At 35.3% G+C, this 25,320-nt stretch overlaps 4 protein-coding genes across 4 annotated transcripts; 2 read left to right on the plus strand and 2 right to left on the minus strand.

The window, feature by feature from the left end:
- Positions 1-70: 70 nt before the first annotated feature.
- LOC129804530 (ragulator complex protein LAMTOR4 homolog) lies at positions 71-521 on the plus strand. The gene is made up of 2 exons (XM_055851889.1): positions 71-241; positions 306-521. Exons 1-2 carry the CDS (start codon positions 99-101, stop codon positions 436-438), a joined length of 276 nt encoding a protein of 91 aa, XP_055707864.1. The 5' UTR covers positions 71-98; the 3' UTR covers positions 439-521.
- LOC129804519 (vacuolar fusion protein CCZ1 homolog) lies at positions 439-5,788 on the minus strand. The gene is made up of 7 exons (XM_055851873.1): positions 5,667-5,788; positions 5,411-5,602; positions 5,128-5,346; positions 4,893-5,068; positions 4,502-4,824; positions 600-1,007; positions 439-538 (listed from the first exon to the last, which is right to left on the minus strand). The coding sequence occupies exons 1-7, from the start codon at positions 5,739-5,741 to the stop codon at positions 477-479; spliced, it is 1,455 nt and encodes a 484-aa protein (XP_055707848.1). The 5' UTR covers positions 5,742-5,788; the 3' UTR covers positions 439-476.
- A 21-nt stretch (positions 5,789-5,809) lies between these two features.
- On the plus strand, positions 5,810-14,326 carry LOC129804509 (mediator of RNA polymerase II transcription subunit 16). Its single transcript, XM_055851857.1, has 10 exons — positions 5,810-6,003; positions 6,067-6,195; positions 6,255-6,542; positions 6,607-6,872; positions 8,620-8,954; positions 9,032-9,707; positions 9,771-9,961; positions 13,549-13,744; positions 13,809-13,918; positions 13,987-14,326. Exons 1-10 carry the CDS (start codon positions 5,939-5,941, stop codon positions 14,254-14,256), a joined length of 2,526 nt encoding a protein of 841 aa, XP_055707832.1. The 5' UTR covers positions 5,810-5,938; the 3' UTR covers positions 14,257-14,326.
- Positions 14,274-25,163, minus strand: LOC129804515 (ankyrin-2-like). The gene is made up of 4 exons (XM_055851867.1): positions 24,851-25,163; positions 23,822-24,688; positions 18,104-18,561; positions 14,274-14,710 (listed from the first exon to the last, which is right to left on the minus strand). Exons 2-4 carry the CDS (start codon positions 24,657-24,659, stop codon positions 14,333-14,335), a joined length of 1,674 nt encoding a protein of 557 aa, XP_055707842.1. The 5' UTR covers positions 24,660-24,688; positions 24,851-25,163; the 3' UTR covers positions 14,274-14,332.
- Between the last annotated feature and the right edge of the window lie 157 nt (positions 25,164-25,320).

A 25,320-nucleotide genomic window follows, 5' to 3' on the forward strand; every position in this document is an offset into this window, starting at 1 on the left:
AATTGATCAGCTGTTTTTGTTGTCATCAGCTGTCACTTTGTTTTCCTTTGAGATTTCTGGGAATTTATTTTTAAGTTCTTATAATTTTATCACTAAACATGTTGAATTTGGAGAGGATTCCTGATCAAATAGGATACTTGGTCCTCACGGAGGATGGTGCAGTACAGGCATCCGGAGGAGATCTCGAGAACAATGAAGCAAAGGCAAATATAATCTCCGGAATGGTGAATCTCACTGAAAAGTAGGTTTTTTATTGCGTATTTCTCGTATTTCTCCAAGGAATTTAATAAAATTTTGGTTTTCAGCATTGATCCCAAGGTATTCAAGAAGAATGGATGCAAGAGAATATCAATTGTGTATGATGACTTCAGCTATACTATTTGCCTGTCCAATAAAAAGATCTACGTGGTAAAGAGGCGATTCCCATCAAACAATTAATTTCCTGTAATATTTACAATACTTTGCTTTATTATCAGTTATATTTGCTTATCAAAGAATACATTCTTTATATGTTGATCACACATCTTGCTGGTTTCCTCTGTAAAAGAAAAAGAAGTCTTGGTTTCTTGTGATTCTTTTTCGAGCAATTTGGGACTTACCAGCAATCTCCAGGAGGGTCGCATTTTTGTTGACTATGGCTATAAAATGCCTGGCATTGGATTTCTTGTGAGTTATCCAGAAATCACTGCACATTTTAACAACAGTCTCCTCACTAACATTGCTCCCATTGCGTTCTTCATAGAGATCAGCGATAACATTCATGATATCGCGGGAAACATTGGGATTTTTGTGCACATTTCGTCCCTCAGAAAAAAATGTCGTATCGTGCTGTAAACTGAATTCATTAAAATACAGGAATCTCGAAGAGAATCCATCTGAGAAGTCATTAATTTTCACAGAATTGCTTCCAGTGAAACTTTCGCTGATTTCCGATGAGATCGTTGTAAGTTGTGGCCCTATAAATGACTGGAGTTCACCGTACAGATCCTCCGAGAGAGTTGTGGAGTCTGAAAATTAAAAGCCAGTGATAAGCCTAGATCAGCTTATAGAGGTGCGATTCCTTCATTGCAAATTTGGATTGTGGCAAACCCGAACGATATTTATACACTTTATACATAAATAATGCAAATTTCGTTTAATAATTCTTAAACTGTATGTTAACATATTATCGTTATTAATAAGGAAAATTGGATGAGAAATTCATAAAAGTGTCTGAAAATCTTTAAAGTCGATTATCTCAGAAACTATGAGAGATAGAGGCCTCAACTTTACATTAATTGAGAACCTTTGTCAGCGACCCGAGAAAATCGCGCCTCGCGAAAATTAGCGAAAAAATTCGCGCACCGCGAAAATCCGCGAACAAAATTCGCTCCCTGCGAAAATCCGCGAAAAATTTCACGCCCCGCAAAAATCCGAGAAAAAATTCGCGCCGCGTCCCCCGAAAATTTGAGAAAAAAATTCGCGCCCTGCGAAAATTCGCGAAAAAATACCCGACCCGCGAAAATTCATGAAAAATACGCGACCCGCGAAAATCCGCGAAAAATTTCACAAATTTTCTTAAAATTGAAATATTTAATCCTTTAAGGACGACTAGGTCACCCGTGACGCCCGTGACCCATAGAAAAAATAATTTTTCCTGACTACCTGAAGTTATTTCTTTCTAATGTTTGTACATAATCACGAAGTAAAAAGATGTAGGAATCTAGGATATTTTTTGCAAATCTCCAGCTACTTGCAATATAAAAAATATTTAAGCTCAAAAATGACGAATTTTCAAATTTTCACATTGGTAGGGGAAAGTCGTCTGCCTTCAAACGAAAAATGGAGTTCGAAATTTAAGATTTTTTCTGAAGAATCCACAAAATGGATTTTATTTTCTACTACACCAAAAAATTCTCTTGTTCATTCGGCGTATATGATTACCTCATTCTGAGGAAATTAAAAAAGTGATGTCGATTTGTATGAAGGCAGCTGGCATAGTCAGCCTTTAAACGCGAGGCAGCTGCCTTTAAATGTTTTTTTTTCATTGAGAATATTGAATCAATAAAACTAAATGGGCTATAAATGATTAGGTTGAAGCCTAACGCACTCACTAAAATCATCACTGCAGTCAAAAGACATTACACAATAACTTTTCTTCACATTTTTCTGAAGCACTGTTTTGCACTTGAAAATTTGGAAGAAAAAGCCATTGAAGTTGACAATTGTCAACTTGAAACATCCCGGCCGGAGCAAGATAGCAGGTTATAAGTATTTATATGACACAGAGAGCGACAATCAGAACAAGTGATTCCCAACCACAATTTTAACCCAAGTAGAGACTGGAAACGTACCAAGCGAACAGAATTCTGTTCAATCACTTTCAAAAAAAATATTTATATGACGTTCGTCAGAGAAAAGTAGGAGTTCGATTTCACATGTTTTGATGTATGGAAAGATAGGATTTAAAGGCACACGACATTAGCATTTAAAGGCTGCTGCAGGGTGATATTTGCAAATTTTTGCCACCCACAAAAATTGTGTCATCTGAACCAAAATGTATTAACAGAAATATTAAGCCTGATTAACCTTCTATGTGTCACAATGGAAGATTTATTTGTAAAATGATTTTTACTATGAAAAATCACATGATTTGTGGAACATCAAAATTACAGTTTAGAGCTCATTTTCATTTTTTTTGATCTAGCATCTAGGAAATAGGAGCTAGGCTCTCCATTTTTTGATGATTTGTGAGGATGATGGATAGCTACCTAATAGTTAATACAATATAATTTATGCTTTTGAGAACAACGAAAAAATCGCAACCTTTGAAGGCTGCTGCATTTAAAGGCAGACGACTTTCCCCTACTTGAATTTTAATATTTCTTAATATTTCTAATTTTTTTTAAGCAAAAACCTCTTGGGAATAGAAATTGTAAAACTATACATAATATTTCTCAACAAAGTAAAAATTATAGTTTATTGGTATTTTCAGGAAAGCATTATAATTTTCATGGGTCATATATGACCCAATCGTCCATAAAAGTAAAAAAGTACCGAATGGATTTTCCAAGTTTTGAGGTCAGAATGTTTCATGTTTTTGTTTATGTGTGCGCAAAATAGTCAATTATTCGTGTGAAATTGTGTGATAATATCAATAAGCTGAGATTTCCCTGTGCAATACTGACTGAAGCAGGTAATATTTTGATAATTTATAAAATACTTCTACGTAAATGTTGTAAATTCATAACTTTTTACTCTTGTAGATGACTTCAAAAATGGAAAAAAAAATTTCAAGGTGAATTGCCGCGAAATCATCCACATAATGCCCAGACGACAATTTTGTCCTGAGCGAAAGCGATAAAATATACTTGGAACAAGACGTGGATGAAGTGGACTTTGAAGTCTTCATCGAGAACGCATCAACGCCGAAAGAACTCCCGGATTCACAGCAATGTGCAACTACGTCTGAAATCCGCAGATACAACTAACATTGCACCTACCAATTACCTTGAAACATGTTTTGAAGAAAACTGAGGAAAGGCGCAGGTGCACATAGTGCTATTAGAAAAAAGGATTATAAGACCAATTGTATTTGTGAGGCATGCGACATTTATCTCTGTGTAACCAGTACTCGAAATCGTTTCGATTAATATCATAAAAATAAAAAATGAAGTAAACATTAATACATTTTTATGATAAAAATTATTGTTTTTGAGTACCACTCTTCAAGATTCTTTGAGACCAAAAATTGAATGAGGTATTTTTTTAAATTAATTTTTGATCGTTTTAATTTTTACTCGTACTCTAAATAACTCTTTTTATTATCACAAATATATTCCAGTTATTCTTCCTACAAAAATAACAGTGCAAACGAGTAAACTAGTCGTCTGGAAAATTTTGGGTTTTTTGCCTTTATGGACGATTGGGTCATATATGACCCATATTTTTCTAGGACTTCTAGGGATAGGAAAATTTTTTTCTAACCATAAATCTGTTATTTAGGCTAAAATATCGAGGGAAAATTGATTTCATTGAATTTCGCTCAGCGGAAAGCTTCTCGTCCTTAAAGGGTTAAAGTGAAATATCTCGAGAACCGTGCGACGAATATCTTAAATTTTTTTTAGATTGGTCTAAATTTTCTGGACTACAACATAAACATAAAATTTTCAAAATCGCATGCTTAGATTTCGAGATAAACTACAAAACGTGATTTTTAACCGGTTTTTCAAAAAACTAATAGCACAGAAATCGTCGTACGCGCGCGTGGATATATTTTTTAAAAAAAATTATGAAGATATCTCTATCCAAACCAGAGTCATTGCGTACTACGGACGGCCGGACCCGAAATTGCCGGCTTATGATTTTCGGCATTAGAGATGTTCAAAACATATACCCTGTGAATTTCAGCTCGATCGGAGCACTTTGAGAAAATCCGATGATTACAATAGGTGTGACTAGAAGGAATCACATCTAATACTGAGGTTCTGGAAACTTTTTTATCTAGGTTTAAAGTTCCTACCGTCAACGAAAAGGCAAATGATTGCACCAAATGCTCGATAGATCACCAAAAAGTAACCTGATCTCCCTGCTGAGCCACCTTCTGAGTCGTAGAGATACATCTTCGGTGACTTTCTGGAAGTATCTTCTGTGCCAAAGATAAAAACTCGAGGTGGCTTCACAGCATCCTGTCCAGAACCTCCAGTTAGGAAATTTCCTCGCTGACTTAGAGTAAAATTCCGGGAGACTGAGCCTCCCTGGAGGTCCGATTGCAGCATTTTCGGGAAGATTGTCCCACTCAAATACTCAAAAATACAGTAAAGATCCCGAGGATTGACTCCACTCCTGGAAACAAGTTTCTAAATGAACATAAAAGCTCAGCTTCAATCAGCCAAACCCTTCCCTTTTCTCACCAGACAATTTGTTCATTGTACAGGAAGATGCACCTTTTAACACAATCAAATGTTGACTCTATCATATTGATAAAATTGTGAACTCGCAGGAAAAGTGTCTGATTGAGCGGAAGATACTGAATTGTTCGTGTAACATCGATGATATCACCATTTGCTATTCTCAGTGTCAGAACGTACTGGAATTATTTTAGGGATTAATTCCTAGCCCCTAATCAACCCCACAAAGCCACTGTACCTTGCTAAAGAATTGCAGGAGCTGCTGAGAGAGATTTTCTGACTGTTCCTCCAGGGAATCTCCTAAGAAATTCTCCCCAAATGTTCCCACAAAGAGCCTAAACATGCTGTAAGATTGCTCAAGAAGAGCACCATAAATGGAATCATGGACATCATCTCCACGATATTCATTGTACTCCATACCATCCTTGACTTTCACAAGGAAGGGGACATTTATTGTCTACAAAGAAAAAGCCATGGAATGCCCTAAACTGGCCCCAAATCCCAACCATGCACACACTCACCATAACCATCCAGAAATCCGGCTCCGGCTCAAAGTATACCTGACATGTCTTCTGTGTCCTGAAGGATTTACACTCCTCGAATGGATTGAATGTATTTGTGAACTTAATAATAGCCTCACTGAGTCCAACATCCTTAATTTTCTGATCCTTGTCCGTGTCCTGAGGGTGGTAGAAGAGGATCTTTTTCTCCTCCTGAAAAATCATACAACTCCATCAATTTGTATTAATCTAACAATTGAGTCACATCGGCAGTTACCTCTCCTTCCTCTGTGGCTAGATTGGAATTAAAAATGAAGAAATTCTTAAGTGTAATCTCTGATTTTCTAGCCATGGTCTGAATGTTTTGATTTTTCTTGCATCCGCCACAAAAAATTTCTCGACACTGATCACAGCGCCCTCAGTTTCTCAACGTCAAAGTACTTTTACACACGCAAAGTGTTTTTCTCCGGTTTGTGAGATTTTTTTTTTAGAATTTTACCAAAAATTTGTGTATTTTTCTCATCGTAGTGTCTCCAAAAGTGATCAGAAATGTTAGATCTCTTGTTTTCCATCCACAAAAAGGTCCCTACAGTGCTCCCAATTGATACAAGCAAGTGAGTTCCTAAAACTGCCCTTCCAATGGCGATTGTTTGCATGTTTGTTGCTTGTTTTTCCAGCTCAAAGAATTTTGTTACTGTCTCTTCTGGCAATATCATCGCTTTTACGTCCAATTTTGATCTGACCACGGGAGCCTATGGATACCATTCCTATGTCTGCGACGTGAACACCCCGTGGAATGTGTACAAGTATGAGAAAAAATATCTTTGCTGCCTCTTTGGCTACATTCTTCTCCTCTGCCTTTCAGAGTCACATCCAACAAGTACCCAATCTCAATCCTGGCCTGGGATGTTCTCGGAAAGTATCTCTTAGTCGGGGATACCTTTGGTTCAATCTGTATTTGGATGCAAAAAGATAATTTCTTGTCGGAATGGAGTCACGTTTATACAGCCAATTTCCCTGGAGAGTGTATCATCAAGGCGGTATTCTTCCACAATGGCAGGAAGATTGCATTCAACAGTGAGAAGAAGGAAGCCTCATCGTACTCAGATAAATTTCAGAAAGTCAAGTTTTTTCCCAGCGTGAGGCAATTTGGGTAAAAAGCGATTTTCTATGGAAAAGGAGGATTTTTTTTTGTAAAATCGGGAATTTTTTTTCAGTGGGGTTCCTACTGAGGGATTCCTGGTTATCACAGCTAGCGGCCTAATTGGGGCTGTGGCAATTCCGCCGGAACAACCAACACCGCCCTCCCCGGTAGCTCCGGCAAATCCTCCAGCTCAGCCGGCAACTACTCAGGCACAGGCTCCTCCGCTGCCTCCCCCTGCTCCTCCAACTCCTCTGACTCCACACATCTTGACCACAGTCACTGAGAGCCTGGGGCAGACGAGAAGTTTCTACACGACTGCTGATGTCTGCTATGGAAAAAGTAAGTCCAATTTTTATTAAAAAAAAAGCAGGATAATATCCCCAAATATTGCGATCATGACCGCGCAGGCATTCCCGAACGGCTCAAAATTTGTCTACTCCCACAATTTGCACCCTGAATATGTTATTTAGAACATTCTATAATGTACCGGGAACCTTGAAAATAAAAATCCTGATCATGACAATAATTCATACAGTAGGCTCTCTCTCAATTGGGCATTTGGGGCAAAATGTCATCCAGTTTATCGATATATTTGGGCGTCAAAGCCTTTATAAATTCCACAAAAAGCGCTCAATTATAAAGAATCACGATAAAATAGGAATAACTACAGCGAATTTGAGCAAATTAGCTTCATAATTAGACGTGAAAATTGTCAGTAAAATTTTTCGCCCGATTGAAAAAAGAGCCGATTGAGGGAGAGTCTACTGTATATCTTTTTCACATCTTTTTGTTTCTCGAAACTACATTTTTTTGTTATTTTTTGCATTAAAGTATGCAAAAACTAAAAATTTATGGAAATCCGAGGAATAAAAAGGTGTCCGGAATTGCAAGCGGCCGGAATTTGGTACACTTACCCTAATTATAATCAAAATAATGATTTGACTAAATTTTTAAAAATTATTCGTTTTAAGAGTTAAAATAACTCCTCTCAAGAGTTAAAAAAAATCTTTTAGAGTTAATATAACTCTTTCAAATCCTAAAATGGATAGATTTTGCAATTTTATGTTTTTTTTTTTAATTTTATAATTCTCTTTATTAATATTTTCTTGACCTCAAGTTCCCTATGTTCCGAGCGAAATATCATACATGATGTACGCACATGACTTCATGAAACACTGTACTCTTAGAAAAATTTTGTCCCAACTACTTCATATACAGTTATGGAAACTATAAAATATAGTACGCATAGACCCATTCATATATTTAGGTAGGGTAACTAAATGAAATAGTTGACCAATACTAGTTACAGTATCTTTTTCATTTAGTTATTATAACTAAATTAGATTAGTAGCGAGTACTATAACATATTAGTTCCAATAACTAAATAAATATGGTTGATACCCATCTTATTTGCTGTAATAACTATACCATATTAGTTGTGGTTACTATATAGCTCGAAATAAGTAAAAAACCACTCTTTACTATTAAAAAAGTTGTCAGAACTTTATGAAAATATAAGCCCATTTATTTGCATTAGTTGTGAGAACTAAAAGGAATTAGTGACCAATATTAGTTGGGATATCGATTTCATTTAATTAACACAAGCAAATATAATTGTATGAAAGCATTACGAAATAATTGCCGCAACTTATCCACGTAAATATTGTCTTATATTCTCACTACTAATAAATTTATTATGAGTAAAATGTTTTAAGATTATAATAACTATTTTTAATAGATTTGATAATAATCACTCGATCAACTAATTTTCATTAGTTAATGATGTCTAAACTTTTCTAAGAGTGTGTTAGGCATATTTCTAGTTGATGTTCCATATGAACTTTGTCACACGAAAATCTTCTTGACTGAAGTATATTCTTAAAACGAAAACACTTAAGCATATACTTCAGTCGAGATGAAATTTTACATCGAAAAAGAGTAATAAGTACATCGATATTCGTAGAAGTAATTCAACTCTGCTATAGAGTTGTTTTAACTTTTTAGGTTTTTAATTAATTCTTATTAAAAATCTCATTCACCCTGAGATGATTTACCAACTCTTATTGAGGGTTTGAATTTGAAACAGATGGTCACTTCCTGATTGCTGCTTCCAACAATGAATGTCGGAATAAAACCTTAATTGTCCAATGCTTCAGAGTGATTGTCAAGAAGACGGATGAGAAATTGACTATAACGAGTCACTCTCTGCCCAGTTTCTTCATTGATGAAGGAATTGGGCGAGATTTGCCTGATTTGGATCTACTGAAGGTCAAATGGACCTTCCAGGAGGACACAGACACTCTTATTGTGGCAATGAATTCCAGTATTGGGGGTTTTATTGAGGTTTGGGGCCTTGTGGAAAAATCCACTCCCATCCACAAACTCTTCCAGGCCAATAAATCTGAGGTCTTCAAGGCTTTTGTGAGTCTTTTTTTTCTTATTGTGATATTAGAGCAAAAGAAATTATTGGTTTATTGGGCATTTATTGGGATTTTCAGGTTTGGACTCCTCAGAGTCACTTTAGGTACTCTTCGAAGATTTTGAATATCTGTACCAGTAAACTTCAGCTGGGATCTTCTGGGTATATTTCTGTGGTGATGGCAGATAATTCTGTATTTTGTCTGCATCGAGATACTCTCAGTAAAGCAGCAACGGGTAGTTTGAATGTAACGCATCGAATGGATATGAATGATAGCTCAAAACAGGTGAAGCTAAGTGCTACTCCGAGGGATATTGATGCTTCCTGGATGGGGCATTTGTTGGTGTGCCTGGACAATTTGGGACAGTTGTTTGTGTTCAAGAGCAACAACATGCCAGAACAACTTGGAATGCCATCAACAATCCAACATACTGTCTCCCTTCTGGAGTATTGCATTGTGGCTGGATATGACTACCTGGATATTCTTCTGGCCATCAGATCCAGTACCATTGACAATATTGTTGAGAGATTGTCTGAGAACTTCAATAGACAAGTCAATCCCATTCAGCAATTTTACTATGTGAACTTTCTCACCATGAAGACGAATCTCTACAGATTGTCTCCTTCTGGGCAGAATAAATCACAAGATCTGGCATGTTTGCTAATGCTTCATTCCATTTTGATAGCTTTCAAGAGTCTTCTGAGACCTTCAGATCTTACCTGCCATGACAAGGGTCCTGCAGAATATCTCGCCAGTGAGTCTCAATCTTCAGACAATTTATTTTTCTATTTGTAGAAAAAATATTTTGTAATTTCAGTGGGTTTATCAGAGTCCAACACTGACGTTGACAAGGTCCTGCTCAATCTCGAGGCAAAAGACTTTACTGTGGAACCATCGACTCTTCAGAGTCTTCAGCAATTGATTCAGTGGGTCTCTGACTTGGCCCTCAATATCCTTGCTCGACTTCCAGAAACGAGGTCAAGTGGAGGCAATATGAAAAATACAGGGGTAAGTTTTCAAACTATTTTTTTAAATTGAAATTATCTTCATAATTTTGGTTCCAAAGTACTGAATTTTTTTTCACAAGGTTTAGCTACAATTTTAACATTTTGATATTTTAGGTTTTTGTAAATATTTTTCAGAAAATTTTCTAATTTCGCATAATTTATCGTTTATCGATTCTAAACCGATTCATAAATCACTCAAAAGATCCCACGAAATAGTTTTAAGAGTAGCAAAATATTTCAGGTAAAAAATTATTTATCGATTATGAAACGGTAATGAACGGATTCATAACCGATGGAAATCGGTTCAGGTTTGTCAGGAATTCCAAGACCATTCCAACGACCGCAAACGTGATATCATTCGGTTGAGGAATGCGCTTTCCAGAGGGTTTTAATGGTTTTAATCCTTCGAAGTAATCAGAAGAATGGCAAAATGTTGCAAACGCTGATACATTTTTAATTTTTTAGAAGCATTTCTTCCCTCTGATTAAAACTCAATTTCTTATCAACTAATTAATTATTAATAATTTAATGAATGAATGAATTAATTATTTAATTGATAAATTTTTAAAAAAGTTTTAATTAATCAATTAATTTATTTATTAAGAGGGAGTAATGGAAATTAAGGAGAAAACGACTTCAAATAATATTGCCTGATATGGGGGTCATCGAAGACTAGAAATCGATATGTATTACCGTTTGAATTCTATGCCAGTACCAAACTTTCGGATAAATAAAAATAAAATATTAAGGATAAGTCAATTTACGAGTTTAATGCCACTTCCCTATTGATATCGTAAGTTCGTAAAACCACCGCTATATAACCGCTATAGTTAAATAACTCAAAAACTCAATCTGCACTGGGCTCAAATTTTAGTATATTGTATCTGCATATTATACTTATCAAACAAAAAAAATTAAGTTACACGATAAGTCCTGAGCCGAGTCGTAAGGGGTGAAATTTCGAAAGATTATCGGCCTCTATCTCCTGTTCTAATTAACATTTTGACCTAAATTTTGTTTTTTTTTTGGTTTCGTCTCGATGAGCACTTTCGCTTTTGTGCAAGTTGAGCAAATTTTAGATTGTTGTAGTCTAGCTATTCTGCTGCTTCAGGACCAAATTGTTCTTGCGGTGAGCGTCGGTGAGGTGGTTTAATCCAAAACACTCAATACACTCAAAGTTCCAACGATCAAACGACGCTCACCGGAAGGACAATTTTGTCCTGAAACAGCAGAATAGAAGTCTCACCGTCGGTTTCACCTACCAGAAAGTAGTCTAGCTAGGCGAAGTTTCCAAAAAGTGGCGTGGGTTTGCTGTGGTTAAAATAAAACCGGAGGTATGAGGTATATGAGAAGTCAAAGTTCACGAAATTCAAATCGTATTTCCAGTTCTATTTGATTGATTTTGATAAATGAGGGCCGCAAATTAAAGGTTTCGCAAAGCGCTACAACTTTATAGAACATTTGAACTTAATAGGACCAACACCAGGGTCGCCACATTCGAAAAACCAATTTTCATATTACATAAACTCAATTATCTCGAATCTTGCTCGGAAACCGTTACAGGTTTGCGAAATCTTCGTTTTTACACTTTTGTTTTTCCTAGTTTATTTTTCACTGAGAAAAAAAAAGAGGCTACGATTAGCTTTTTTTCGCCATAACTTTAACACTTTTCGGGTGTAAAAATATATCAAAATTTTGAAAATGGTAATTTTACACCTTTTGAGGGTAAAATCAACATGAAAAAGGGTAACTTCAACCCATAATACACCTAAAAAGGGTAATATTTACACCGATTTCGGATTAATACTGCAGGGTAAAATTAACATTTCCAGAATGTTATATTGACTTTTTCGAATTTCTCTCAGTCTTGGAATCTTTGTCTTCGGTAATATTTATTTTTGGATACTTTGTCTTTGCAAATCTCGTCTCTTATACGTTTTGCACAAGTAATTTTATAAAATAAAATAATGAAATGACAAAGGGCTTTATACGCCTTAGGTCTAAAAGAGTTTAGAGTCAAACTTCAAAAGCTCTAATTATCAATATCGCCTATTGGGGCAAAGGAAAATATTCTGTACTTTGGGAAGTTATAAGTGAAAAATATATAAAAGACAAGATTTCCCGAGATGAAGTGTCCAAAAAAACAAAGATTAGGGTAAGTGTGCTAAATTTCGGCATAGTTGCATGCAAGCGCCAAAGTCTCAAGTTTGAAATGTATAATATTTTTAATACAAATCGATCTTTTTAAATTACTTCTTTCTAAGGAGTGTTGTTTGGAACGTTTGGAACCTTGTAGACAGTTTATGGTCTTTATTTTTTCTAAAATCATTCCTAATACATTTTAAAATTAATAAAAATGTAGACATAGCTTTAAAGGCCTATTTCGGCCACCTTCATTTTTATAATTCCTTGCCCTTCCGGAATTTTTCCAATGTCTTTTTCACATCATCTCGTTTGTCGAAGCGACCATTTATTATTATTTTTTTGCATTGTATAATCTCCAGAAAATGAAAAAACTAAAAATTCATTGAAATTAGAAGAAGAAAAAATGTGGCCGGAATTGCAAGCTGGCCGAAATTTGGTACATTTACCCTATCGAAGACAAAGATTCCAAAGTCTAACTGGGAAAGCAAGTGTAAAAAACAGAATGGAAAAACGAAGACTCCTGATCCCTCTATAAGTGTATCTGTTCATTTTAAAATCTGTGATATAAAAATCAATTTGAAACACTTTGGCTGTCTACTGTTCATTGAATTTGGCATTTGTCTCTTTTATAACGATAAATTTGGTTAAGGACAATACTAATTTATCTCACACATCATTTTTCTTTATCTAACTGTGTTATCACACTTGCACATTAAAATTTTAATATGATTCACATTAATTGTCGCTGGTGAGAGTCCAAATGTGTAATTTGTGTGCTTGAATCATTTTATATTCAAAATTTGATCTATTTGTTGATAAAAAGGTAGACTTGGTCCGCAAAATTTGATATAAATTGATTTATAGCATTAATGCGATTTTCTCTTTTATTTTTTAATGTGAAAAATATTTATGCTTTAGGTAAATTTAAACTTATTTTTGCAGGCCAAGTCCACTTCTTTATCAATAAATAGAAAAACTCCAAATATTAAGTGACTCAAAGACACAAATAACATATTTGGATCCTCACAAGCGACAATTAATATGATTCACATTAAAATTTTAATGGGCAAGTGCCGTTAGATTTAGTAATTTTTTTTGAGTCTGTCGGATCTAGTAAATTGAAATTAAATTTATTAAAGCGTTTGCTACACTGAGAAAAAAACGGGAGTGCGAGTAACTTTTTTTCCTCATAACTTTAACACTTTTTAGGTGTAAAAATATATCAACATTTTTTAATGTTAATTTTACCCCTTTTTAAGGGTAAAATTAACATGAAAAAGGGTAACATTAAACCCTAATACACCTAAAAAGCATAATATTTACACCGATTTCGGATCAATACTGCAGGGTACAATAAACATTTCCGGAATGTTATTTTAACTTTTACAAATTTCTCTCAGTGTATGACTGATAACACTATGAAAAATTATATCTGTTTTTTAGTACGAAATCAGCCATGATGTTGTTGCCCTTAACAGTATCCGGGAGCTTTTGGTGATGATCAGAATTTGGGGCTTATTGAAGGAACAATGTCTCCCAATATTTGCCCGAGCAGATAATCTTGATATTCTCTCGACACTCTTTAGACTTCTGACCCGTTTAGCGTTCAATCCCAATGAACCAGATGATATGCTTTTGGGTAGGTTTTGCAAAGATCATCGGTTTCTTTCTGGAAAATTTAGAGAAAAAAAACTTACTTGCAGACGAATGCTGTTTATTGCCGAGTCAAGTGATGATTCCGCAGATGCCTTTTGTCAGCATGAGAGTCTGTGTAGCTTCTCCACTTCTGCCGAATCTCAATCTTCCACTCTACGTGAGTTAATTTGACATTTTTGTTTGTAACTGAAAAAAATGGTTTACTGAGTTTTATTGAATTGATAGTTCGAGTATCACGTTGAGCCGGAGTGTCTGAAATTCTCAGCCGATAACAGTCCTCTGGAGAATGGTGGATTGTCCAATGACAGTGTCGTGGACTCTGTGCGTCATCTGCAACTGGGTAAAATGCCCAACTGTACACGATGCTGCACCCGTTGTTTCGCAGCGACAGCCATGAACAGTGTGGCCAGGACGGCTGCAATGAAAGCATGGGAACAACGATGGTCCAGTGGATGTCGCTGTGGTGGCTTCTGGCGCCTACAATCCTACGTTTAAATAAACAGAACTTTGTGTATGTAGAAAAAAATATTTATTTCACAATTAAACTGCAATGATTTTTCCTAAATAATTTTTATGAGTTGATGTGCGATTTAACATAGTGCCGTCTCTCCAATTCCTTCTCTTGCTCCAACTTCTCCAATCGCACTTTATACTCTTCATTCTGCTTCTGTGATATTTCAAGTTGTCGCCTCAGTTCCTCTGTCTGCTTCTTGAGATCCAGCAATTGTTTCTCGATCTCCGATAGACCCATTGTGGTGGGCAGGGAAGATTTGGGCGTTACGGCAGATTCCATATCTGACGTCCTCTTCGAGATTGTATTTGACGTACCGGCTGGATATACATCCAAATGTGTGTATTCATCCGGATCTGTGTCATTTTCCAGGGCATCCACAGCATGGATGTCCAGCAAATTTGGCACTTGAGGGGGTCTCACCTTACAGCTCTCACTCTGAAAATAAGTTTTTTTTTGTCCATCAAACCACAAGTTATTAAGTCTTTGATATATGCGTTCTGAAAGATTTATGGAATTAACTTGAAAATCAATTTTCTGAAGGACATTTATTGTCTTGGATTTAAGGAGGGCATGGTAGTCATAAATTTGAGGACACGCTTCCTCTTCCGCTCATAAGGTAAGCTACAGGGAGTTCCGCTTTGAAAGAATTTTTCGAGACCGAAAAAAGACCCGCGAACTAACTCCAGTGACACAGTAAAATTGCATATCTACAGGGGATATCTTTGGAATAAGTTACAGAAACGCCGTTATGTATGCAAGTCATTTAGAAGGAAACGAAGTTAGCCGACTGACAGATTCTGGAAAGATTGTCATTAATGTCCTCGAAGGTATGAAGAGAATGGCATACAACTCCGTAACAATACACTTGAAAATTATTATCATCGGCATACAAACGATACCCACAATCTCTAAAGACACGCAGGAGATCATTAAAAAAAATTCCGAAGACTTACGAAAAATTTACATTGTCATAACGTTAGTTTTGAAAAAATGCTTTCCGAGCTTTAGAGCTCGAATAGACTCAGGCTGATCCTCAAGAAGATTTAGCTTGTAAAATTTGGCAGTAATGTAGGTAAGGTTTGTAGGGGCCTAAATAGATTCAGGGTGATCTTCGAGAATATTTAGCATTTAAAATTTGGTAGTATCGGATTATGTAAAGAAAATTTATACAAATGACCTCTGATCGATGATCCTACGCATCCAGTGTATGACAGTTTGAGACAAATATTTACTGCCAAATTTTACAGGCTACATTAATATTCTCAAAGATTATCCTGAGTCTATTTGGGTTCTTAACGGGCATCTGACCTAAGGATTATTTATATGGCCTAGATTGTTTAATACTAAGTCAATGACGCAATGTCCTCCCAGACAGACTTACGGCTTAAGCCGAGAGATGGCTTAGTAAGAAACTAATGGGAATAGTCTAATCATTATATTGATTATAATTATATTAAGCCGCTCCTCGACTAAACGTGTCTGTCCATCACATAAAAAATGAAAAATAGACTAGGGGAGACTGGGGCAAAAAGTCACAAAACGGATATTTTATTTTTTTTTCAAAAATTTCTAATTAACGCAGTTTTATAAGAAATTTACCGCTCTACAACTTTGTGAAATTAATTTTCCTCTATTTTATAAGGAAATACGTTTATCGAGGCGATTTCTAAAAGGTAATTTTGTGACTATTCTCAAAAATGCTGGGGCAAATAGTACCAGACATAAGATACTATCACATTTTGATTCGCTTTATTACGGGCTTCCGTAAATTTGAAAAAAATACCTAGAGGACATATTTTCATAGAAAATTTATTCATCTACACCTTTGTAAAACACCGTTGTCTCTGCGAAAAAAGTGAGAAAACGAGAAAAGCGCTTTTCAAGCTATTTTAGAAAAAAAAACAAAAGACTACAAATCGTTTGACCAATGCAAACAACAAGCGGCGAGACATGATAATGACGTTTCTTTTCGCCATGAGACATCAGAAATTGCTTCGCTTTTTGTTACTTTTTGCTCTATACCTTTTGTTACTTTTTACCCTAAGTGGCCATTTTTAATAAAAGGATTTCTGGAGAAAAGAACTTTTGTGAAATTCTAAAATAGGGGAGGGTGGGGCAGTTTCAATTTTTGCATATTCTTCTTATCCCTTTGAATGGAATGGGATAAAACCTTTATGTTATTGAAGAGATAACTGAAACCCATGTTCATAAAAACAATTAATTTCGTGACGCTTCTCGTTTGAATTCTGTAATTGATTTTGTAAAAGTGCATCAAAATGAAACTTTTTGTAATGTTTTATTTTCAACATTTTCTGAACTATTGCACTTAGCCATCGAAGTAACATAATTTTAATAAATTATCAGTGGTTTTATGATTATTATACGGCATTTAGCGTTGAATGAAATCTAAGATGGTTCTGATAATTTTCGTTTGAGTTCCGAAAGTTCGTGAGGGGCAGTTTCATGTAAGCACACGGAGAAGTTTCCAGTGTCTAACAAGTTACTTTTTTAATCAAAATTAACTTAAAACGATAATTGAAAACGTTTTGTAGCTGTTTTGTCGATAAAGTTCGAAATTATGGAAAGTAGTATTTCATAAAAGTTCATAAAAAAATTAAAAAAAAAAATCTTTCAGTGTTTTTTAAGTGCTTAAAAATGATGAATATAATTGTTATAATATATTTTCTGAATGTTTTCAGCGAGAAATTGTAATTTTTTTTTTATTTATTATAAAAATTCAAGACTTTAAAATACTATTATAAAACTGTTATACTAAAAAGAACATGTTCTAAGGCGATATAATGATCCAACAATATACAGAATTTGATTAGCACTACAAAAGACATTTCTTTTGTATAAAAATTCAAAGAAAATTGCTCAATTAATGAGAAATAGGCTTGGAAATCTTTGGCGATATTTCATTTTCTCTGTATGATCAATTAGTATTCAAATTCTGTTATAAAGTTCTTGTTCGATTATATTTTTAAGTTTTAGAGTCTCAGAAGACTTCAAAATAGTAATTTTAATCAATTCTGGTATCTCAAGTTTCCTATAAACACGTTTTATCTTTCTCAAAAATTGCCTCATATTCATCTTGAAATTGCCCCGTAATGGGGGACTTTCACACATTCAGCCTTTTAAGTGAAATAAATTTTTCCATAATAGACTAATGAACTTAAAAGATTATTGTTATTATTTTTATTAACCCTAAACCCAACTGTAATTCACAGAATATACAAAGTTTTACTTCTGTTTATCTTCTTTTTGCAAAATGGGCCCAAAATCCATTTTGCAATTTAGGGGTGAAACTGCCCCACCCTCCCCTAGATAGTGGATTCGTATTCAAAGAATCCAAGTTATTTAGAAAATATTCACCAGTGCATCAATTTTGGAAAATAAGTAGGTAATAATTGTTATCTTCTGCAAGGAAAATATTTCAAAAATAGGGCTAAAAATTTCGATATTTTTTTTATTTTCTAAATTCCTTGTTCGAATTTTAAGAAACTTACGACATTGAAGAAGGTCTATGGAGGCTATCTATAGAAAAAAAATTGAGCCGTTATCTTTTTTACCTTGGAAGATATTGAATTTTGAATTTTTCGATTTGTGACTTTGCCCCAATCTCCCCTACTAATTGAACAGTATTTTCAAATTTGTGAATTATTTTAAAATAGTTAAGTCAATTAATTTTTTTCTATGATTTTGAATAAATTCAATTACTTTAACTTTTCTAAGTGCTTAAAATTCAAAATTGAACAGTTTATGAAATTCGAAATCGCAAAATATCAATTTCTGTGAAATTTGTTAAAAACCAAAATTCAAACTTACCTCAGCGAAAATATCAGTTGCCGCGGGTAAAAGTTCCGGTCTTTTGCTGACCATGACATTCTTTCTGTGCTTGGCCGGCAACACCGATCCATTGGACTTTAATTGCACTTTTTTCGTGGCACTGAGATCTCCCGCTAGCAACCTCTTAAACTCCTCCGCCGTTACGATCTTAACGATCTTATTTGGCGTTTTAAGGGGTTTAACTGACGTTGTAGCTATACTCATCATATTTACATTCCTCGGCGGTTGGACACTTGGTGATCCAGCTGATACAATTTGTGATGTGGCCTTCTTTGTCTTGGTCTCATTCAACATCAACTTCCCGGCCTCCGACAGGACAATCTTTCGACCACCCTGAAGGGCTGACGAAATAAATGCATTCTCATTATCCTCCGTGGGTAGCATTGATATTCCATGGTCTTTCAGCATCTGCAGTGTTGGATTTATACTTTTCGTGTCTGCAATTGTGAATTTTTAATTGACTCAATGAGATATCCATTGAAAGTTAATGAGATTGAAAGAATAAGCAATGGGGACTCTCATCAAATGCATTTTCTGCTGCAAATTTTTATTGAGAGCAAGAAATGTGTCACTATTTTAAGCTTTTCTTGGTCACAAGCTCCATCAATTTGCTGGTTCATTGAGAAGCGTGCGTGGGAGAGATAATAATGTAGAGAAGGTGTTCTTGCAAATATTCCTCATAACTATTAGGTAAGTGATGGAAATCCCATGCTAATCAGTTAATTTATTTTAGAGATAAGCTGAGATTGAGATTTCAAGAAATTTTACATTTTAAAAGATCTTAGTCAGAGTACATGAGTCAGTCTTTTTAAATTGGTTTAAAGATTATCTCAGAATTGAACACTTGAAATGTTAATTTTACCCTGCAGTGTATTGATCCAAAATCGGTGTAAATATTACCCTTTTCGGGTATATTAAGGGTTAAAATTACCCTTTTTCATGTAAATTTTACTCTTAAAAATGTGTAAAATCAACATTAAAAAATGTTGATATATTTTTACACCTAAAAAGTGTTAAAGTTCTGAGGAAAAAAAGTTAATCGCACCCTCTTTTTTTCTCAATGAAGGAGCAAATTTTATTTTTTTAAAAATTAAGTGCTAAAAAACACTAGCCGTACTCACTATAGCGTTGTTATCTCGTAATCTCCGTAATCTGTTATCTTGTTATAATTTTTCATTTATAAAATACATTACGAGAACATAACGAGTAACGAAATAACGATATTACAAGATAACAGCGCCATAGTGAGTACGGCTACTACAAATATATTTTTGATAAGAAAAATCTTGTTAGAAAAATTAATCTACAAGACAACATGACAGATACTGCCCACCGCACAATAACTTTTGTTTTGTAAACATGTTTTCTAGACTTCAGAGATATTTTGAAACCTCAATAAAAAGCCAGAATTTCGAATGTGTCAAATTCTCGTATAAGTTGAAATCTTAAATGGTCCAAAATCTCGAAAAGCCAAAATCCCAAATGATGCAAAAATCCGGAGAAGTCAGAATTCGATTAAATCGCCTAAAACCCGAATTGGTTATAAGGCCGCAAAAAGCCCTTGTAGGTTGAAATCCTGAATGAGTTAACCCTTTAAGGACGATTGGGTCACCAGTGACAAAAAAGTGAAAGTTTTCCTACGTTCATCTAAAGTCGTGTTTTTCTTTAAAAAGTTAGAAAAAGTGATTTTTCTGACCCCTCAAATTTTCACCCTACGTCCTTAAAAAAAATTCGGAATAACCCGATTTTGTAGAAGTAGTGAGGGGATAAAAAAAGGTATTTAGATAATATTGATTTATCAAAGGACGTTGGGAGGGTTCACCACGGACTTTAAATTGAAATCTCTTACCGTTTGACCGGCAAAAAGCTTTCAGACAATTAAATTAATATTCGAAATACGGAAACCAATAATTGGTACATTCTCAATTCATTTTCAATTAGGACCACTGTTACCGATTAAAATTTTTAAGACCTTTCAAGGAAAACAAAAAAAAACAATTTTGATCAAATCGATTGAGAAATAGGCCCTGCAGAATGGTTTAACTTTGACCTTAAAAATCCTACGTCAACAATTTTTTCGGGCATATGTATCTACCGACGAAACATTTGCATTGACTGCTTCCAAAACATATTCAAAAATAAAAGAAATCATTGGAGTCGTGGGGGGGGGTCGCCGTAGACCAGAAGTTAATATCTCTTACCGTTTGAGATCCAGGTCGGTGACAAATCTCAAAAAAGGAATTGCATTACCATTGATCGCTCTCTTTGACTTATCGCCTCTACATATTGGAAGCAATTTTCTTCAAAAATTGTTTTTTTGTTTTTTTTAAATTTTTGTTAGGGAAATTTTCTTCAAAAAAGCCTTGTCTTCGAGAATTGCTGTCAGTACGTAGAGGTCTTTAGAGCAATAATAATAATCTGGATTCTCTTTTCTAATTCAAAAATTAGAAAAAATGCTTCAAATTCACTAAAATAAAATTAATTTTAAGAAAATTGATCGAAAAGTGCATTACATTTCGCGGTGCCGGAAAAAAATACCAAATATAGGTCGAAACCTTAAATAGCTGGAAATATCGAAAAGTTAAAGTCCTGGAAGGTCAAAATACGAAAAGGAACTGAATTACACGGAAGATAATGTGTGGAATAATTTCTCAAAACATAGAAAATATAATATCTTTTTGCATCCAGCAAAGAGTGAGTTGAATCGTGAAAGTAGCTATGATATTATTAAGAAATCGGGGCTTTGACTCATTCAGGATTTCGACCTGCGGCATTATAACCCATTCGGGTTTTAGGCGACTCAATCGAATTCTGACTTCTCCGGTTTTTTGCATGATTCGGAATTTTGGCTTTTCGAGATTTTGGCGTTCAGGATTTCGACACATTCGGGATTTTGACTCGTTTGGGATTTTGGCTTATTCGGAATTTTGACCCATTAGGGATTTTGGCTTTTCGGGATTTTGACCTATTCACCATTCAAGACTTGAGAGACTTCAATTTAGGGCAGAATTACATTGACAGTAAAATGCTCACCGTATTTCGTTAATTCACACATTTTCATTCCAATTCTTACGCAAATTCTCGATTACACGGTGGCACTAGGTGAAAATAATATAAGAAAATTGAAGAAATAAAACGAAATTGCGATAAACGATGAGAAAATAATATGTACGATTAATTTCTCGTACATTTTTCTGCTCGTTGTTTATCGAATTTTGGTTTTATTTCTTCAATTTTCTTATATTATTTTCACCTAGTGCCACAGAGTATGAGATAAGTAATATGGTAATGAAAAATTTGCGTAAGAATTACAATGAAAATGCGTAAAATAACGAAATACGGTGAGATTACGACGAGCATTTTATTAGCAATATCAATGTGATTCTGCCCTTATCTGGGATTTTGGCATATTTGGAATTCTGGGCTTTTCGAGATTATGTCATTCAGGATTATGACCCATTCGGGATTTTGGCTTTTCGGAACTTTGACCCGTTTGGGATTTCGACTTATTCAGGATTTTGGCGTATTCTAGATTTTAACTTTCCGAGATTTTGGACTATTTGAGATTGCGATTTTTTCGGGATTTTGGCCCATGCGGGATTTTAGATTTTCGGGATTGAGGCGTTCAGGATTTTGGTCTATTTGGAATTTTGACCCGTCTGAGATTTCGACTTATGAGGGATTTTGACTTTCCGAGATTTTGGACCATTTAAAATTTCAACTTATCCGGGATTTTGGCACATTCGGAACTCTGTCTTTTCGAGATTTTGTCGTTCAAGATTTTGGCTTTTCGGAATTTTGATCCGCTTGGGATTTCGACTTATTGAGGATTTTGGCGTATTCTAGATTTTGACTTTCCGAGATTTTGGACTATTTGAGATTTCGATTTTTTTTGGGATTTTGGCCCATTAGGGATTTTAGCTTTTTGGGATTGAGACATTCAGGATTTTGGTCTATTCGAAATTTTGGCCCATTCGGGATTTCGACTTATGAGGGATTTTGGCTTTCCGAGATTTCGATTTATTCGGCATTTTGGCTTCTTGAGATTTTGTCCTATTCAAGGTTTTGGCTTTCTGAGATTATGGACCATTTAAGATTTCAACTTATCCGGTATTTTAGGTTTTCGGAATTTTGGCGTATTCGAGATTTTGTCCTATTCAGGATTTTGGCTTTCCGAGATTTTGGTCCATTTGAAATTTCGACTAATTCGGGCTATTGGTTTATCAGGATTTTAATCCATTCGAAATTCTGGGCTTTCGGAACTTTGACTTTTATTTTAGATTTTGTTCAGTGAGGTTTTTTGGGTTTTCAGGATTTTGGCTCATTGGCGTTCGGGATATTGACCCGGATCTGCATCTCGAAATAGAGATCCCGAAGAATTATCTTCGGGAAAGGGATGAAATGGGAAATTTTTTAAAAATGAATGGCCCAAAAATCTGTTAAATCTACTGATATTTATCCGTTGTTAAAACTTTCCAAGGTCAAATGTGAAGTTTTCTAGAAGTATTTCCAACTGATTCGAACAAAATTAATAATCTTTGAATTGTCAGTCTGACTCAAACAAAATTTGTGCAGTCCGAATCTTTTTCTACTAATTTTCTTCATATTTTTTTTTAAATATTTTTTTTTTTGTAGGGTAAGTGTACCAAATTTCGGCATAGTTGCATGCAAGAGCCAAAGTCTGAAGTTTGAAATGTAATATCTTTAATAGAAATTGATTTTTTTTTCATTCCTTCTACTTAAGGAGTGTTGCTCAGAATCTTGTAGACAGTTTATCGTCTTTATTTACTTTAAAATCATTCTTAATACATTTAAAAATGAATAAAAATGTAGACATAGCTTTGGTGCTCTATTTCGGTCACCTTCATTCTCATTGTTCCTTGCCCTTCGGGAATTCTTCCAATGCCTTTTTCACGTCATCTCGTTTGTCGAAGCTACATTTTTTGTTATTATTTTGCATTGTATAATCTCTAAAGTATGTAAGGTAAGGGAAGTATGTATCGGCCAGTTAAGAAAAATACTCCATAATTCGCTTAAAATAAATTATCTAAACCAGTTTTTGACATTCTAAAATATGCCAATTGGAACTCCAGTATTACATTTATCTATATATCAACAGAATTATTAATTATTAAGAATTATTTATTATTCATAATTAGAATTAACAAATTAATTCTAATTATGCGTAGCGAGACAATTAAAAAGTGTTCTGATACTAAAAGTAGAATAATTGAGTAGTATTTTTTTTATTCAGACATTTTCGTAAATAATTTAAATAAGGTATAATTCCTTATTTTGTGTCACTGAAATTCTAGTATAAAATCATAAGAATTTGAGAAATGGCTACTTTTTGATTAAGACTCTGACACAGTGATTCAATTAATTAGATGAATAATTATATTTTGTTAAAAAGTCGACGAAAAACTTAATTCAGAAGATCATATATGAACAAACGTAATATATTTTGTATTAGATAATTGGTAAAACGTAGTTAGTAATTTTTAAATATTCATTTATCTTGGTGGCCGATATCTTCTGCAAGCTGGCCGATACAAGGTACATGGACGATATATACTTCTCTTACCTTAAAAACTAAAAATTCATGGAAATTTGAGGAACAAAAAAGGTGGTCGGAATTGCAAGCTGGCCGGAATTTGGCACACTTAAAAATGCTGAAAAAAACTGAGAAAGACTTACCATCGATTGTTTGTAGACGGATTATGGCATCACTGAGAGTCATCCCGTTGTCCTCGTCAATGGAGCTGGAGTTGATGGGCGGCGAAGGAGTATCTACAATCTCTTCAATATCATTCGTCTTGGCAAATTTCCCTCCTGCAATTGGAGCCTTCACAACATCCTCGGAGCCCTGTCCCATCCCAACTGTGATGCTGTTAGTGGCTCGCTGAAGCTGCTCTGGGTTTTCCAGACGTAGCCTGTAGGCAGCATCGAGCATCAGGTAGATCTCGTTGTAGCCATTCTCCAAGGCCATACTGATGGGTGTTTTGCGGAACTTGGAGTCAGCATTGGGATCGGCACCATGCCTCAGGAGGATCTCCACAATTTTGTTGTGCCTCTTCTCAACAGCCCAGTGAAGTGGAGTCATTCGTAGCATATCCCTGGCATCCACGTCGCATTGTGTGCTGACTAGGAGATCAACAATCTGCTCATGGCCTTCGTACACGGCAAAATGGAGCGGTGTTCTGTCAACTTTGGTGCGAGCATCTTTGTTCAGGCCCGCCCGGATGAGCACTTCGCATGTCTCCAGGTGATTGTTCATGGCAGCAAGATGGAGAGGAGATGTACCCAACCAGTCTGTACTGAAAGGTGCTCCCTTGGTCATTAATTCCCTCACTTGGGCAGTATTGCCCTCCTTGGCACTGATCAGGAGCATTTTCCCCAGGTCCACCACGGTAAATACGGGCTTTGTGGGATCATCCATGGGCAGCAGACTGCCCACGATCTTGTCTACAGCTCCAGCAAATGCCATTCCAGGCTCACCCTTCTTTGTATTCCCAAACAAACTGTCTGTTATCATTGTGCCTTGAGATATTCTGTGTTGAGGTTCTGCGGAGAGATGAAGAAAGAAATTGCCGTGACAGCTTTGTCCGCCATCATCCCATTTCCGCTCGCCGAGCGGAAATGAGCAATTTATCAAGAAATTCCAGGAAATGGACTTCAACAAACTACTCCAGAGCCATTGATGCGATAAAGTACCCACTAACTCACCTTATTTACAGAGGAAATGTGTGGGATTTTCCCGTAAAACGGAAGAAAACAGGAAAAATATTGCTCCTCAGCTACACCTTCCGAAGATCCTGCCTCACATTTGTCACCCCGTCTGTAGGGCAAAATTCCGACTTGTGTTTCAATGAATCTAGCACACGTGCCCACAGATGTCCACTCATTAGCGATTAAACAATTCTTCATACACCAGAATTCTCCGCAAAAGCAAGTTTTTGAGAAATTCCAAGAAAAAACCCAAACACAATTTGGAACTGACACCGTCAAAAAATACTTCTTCTCTATACCGCTTGGCGCTGCAGGCGGAAAAATTAAAAATTTTCGGTAACAATCGGCTTACTTTTTAAATAATTTTTTTCTTAAATTTTGTTTTCTCACAAGACAAAATTTCTTTTCCTACAAATCATTTTATTTCTCTAAAATATAATGAACAAATTTTACGAGAAAAAAGAATT

The sequence above is a fragment of the Phlebotomus papatasi genome, chromosome 2 (genome assembly GCF_024763615.1).
Source record: "Phlebotomus papatasi isolate M1 chromosome 2, Ppap_2.1, whole genome shotgun sequence".
NCBI classification, from domain to species: domain Eukaryota; kingdom Metazoa; phylum Arthropoda; class Insecta; order Diptera; family Psychodidae; genus Phlebotomus; species Phlebotomus papatasi.

What these genes read in the sequence shown, in the direction of transcription:
- LOC129804530 (XM_055851889.1), top strand. Translation starts at nt 99, where the DNA reads ATGTTGAATTTGGAGAGGATTCCTGATCAAATAGGATACTTGGTCCTC. An exon ending in ATGGTGAATCTCACTGAAAA is followed by an intron (nt 242 to 305) that starts GTAGGTTTTTTA and finishes TTTGGTTTTCAG; the next exon opens with CATTGATCCCAAGGTATTCA.
- LOC129804519 (XM_055851873.1), bottom strand. Translation starts at nt 5,741, where the DNA reads ATGGCTAGAAAATCAGAGATTACACTTAAGAATTTCTTCATTTTTAAT. An exon ending in TAGCCACAGAGGAAGGAGAG is followed by an intron (nt 5,603 to 5,666) that starts GTAACTGCCGAT and finishes ATGATTTTTCAG; the next exon opens with GAGGAGAAAAAGATCCTCTT. An exon ending in CATTTGCCTTTTCGTTGACG is followed by an intron (nt 1,008 to 4,501) that starts GTAGGAACTTTA and finishes TTTAATTTTCAG; the next exon opens with ACTCCACAACTCTCTCGGAG.
- LOC129804515 (XM_055851867.1), bottom strand. Translation starts at nt 24,659, where the DNA reads ATGATAACAGACAGTTTGTTTGGGAATACAAAGAAGGGTGAGCCTGGA. An exon ending in CCGTCTACAAACAATCGATG is followed by an intron (nt 18,562 to 23,821) that starts GTAAGTCTTTCT and finishes TCACAATTGCAG; the next exon opens with ACACGAAAAGTATAAATCCA. An exon ending in CAACTGATATTTTCGCTGAG is followed by an intron (nt 14,711 to 18,103) that starts GTAAGTTTGAAT and finishes ACTTATTTTCAG; the next exon opens with AGTGAGAGCTGTAAGGTGAG.
- LOC129804509 (XM_055851857.1), top strand. Translation starts at nt 5,939, where the DNA reads ATGTTAGATCTCTTGTTTTCCATCCACAAAAAGGTCCCTACAGTGCTC. An exon ending in CCCAGCGTGAGGCAATTTGG is followed by an intron (nt 6,543 to 6,606) that starts GTAAAAAGCGAT and finishes ATTTTTTTTCAG; the next exon opens with TGGGGTTCCTACTGAGGGAT. An exon ending in CTGAGGTCTTCAAGGCTTTT is followed by an intron (nt 8,955 to 9,031) that starts GTGAGTCTTTTT and finishes TGGGATTTTCAG; the next exon opens with GTTTGGACTCCTCAGAGTCA.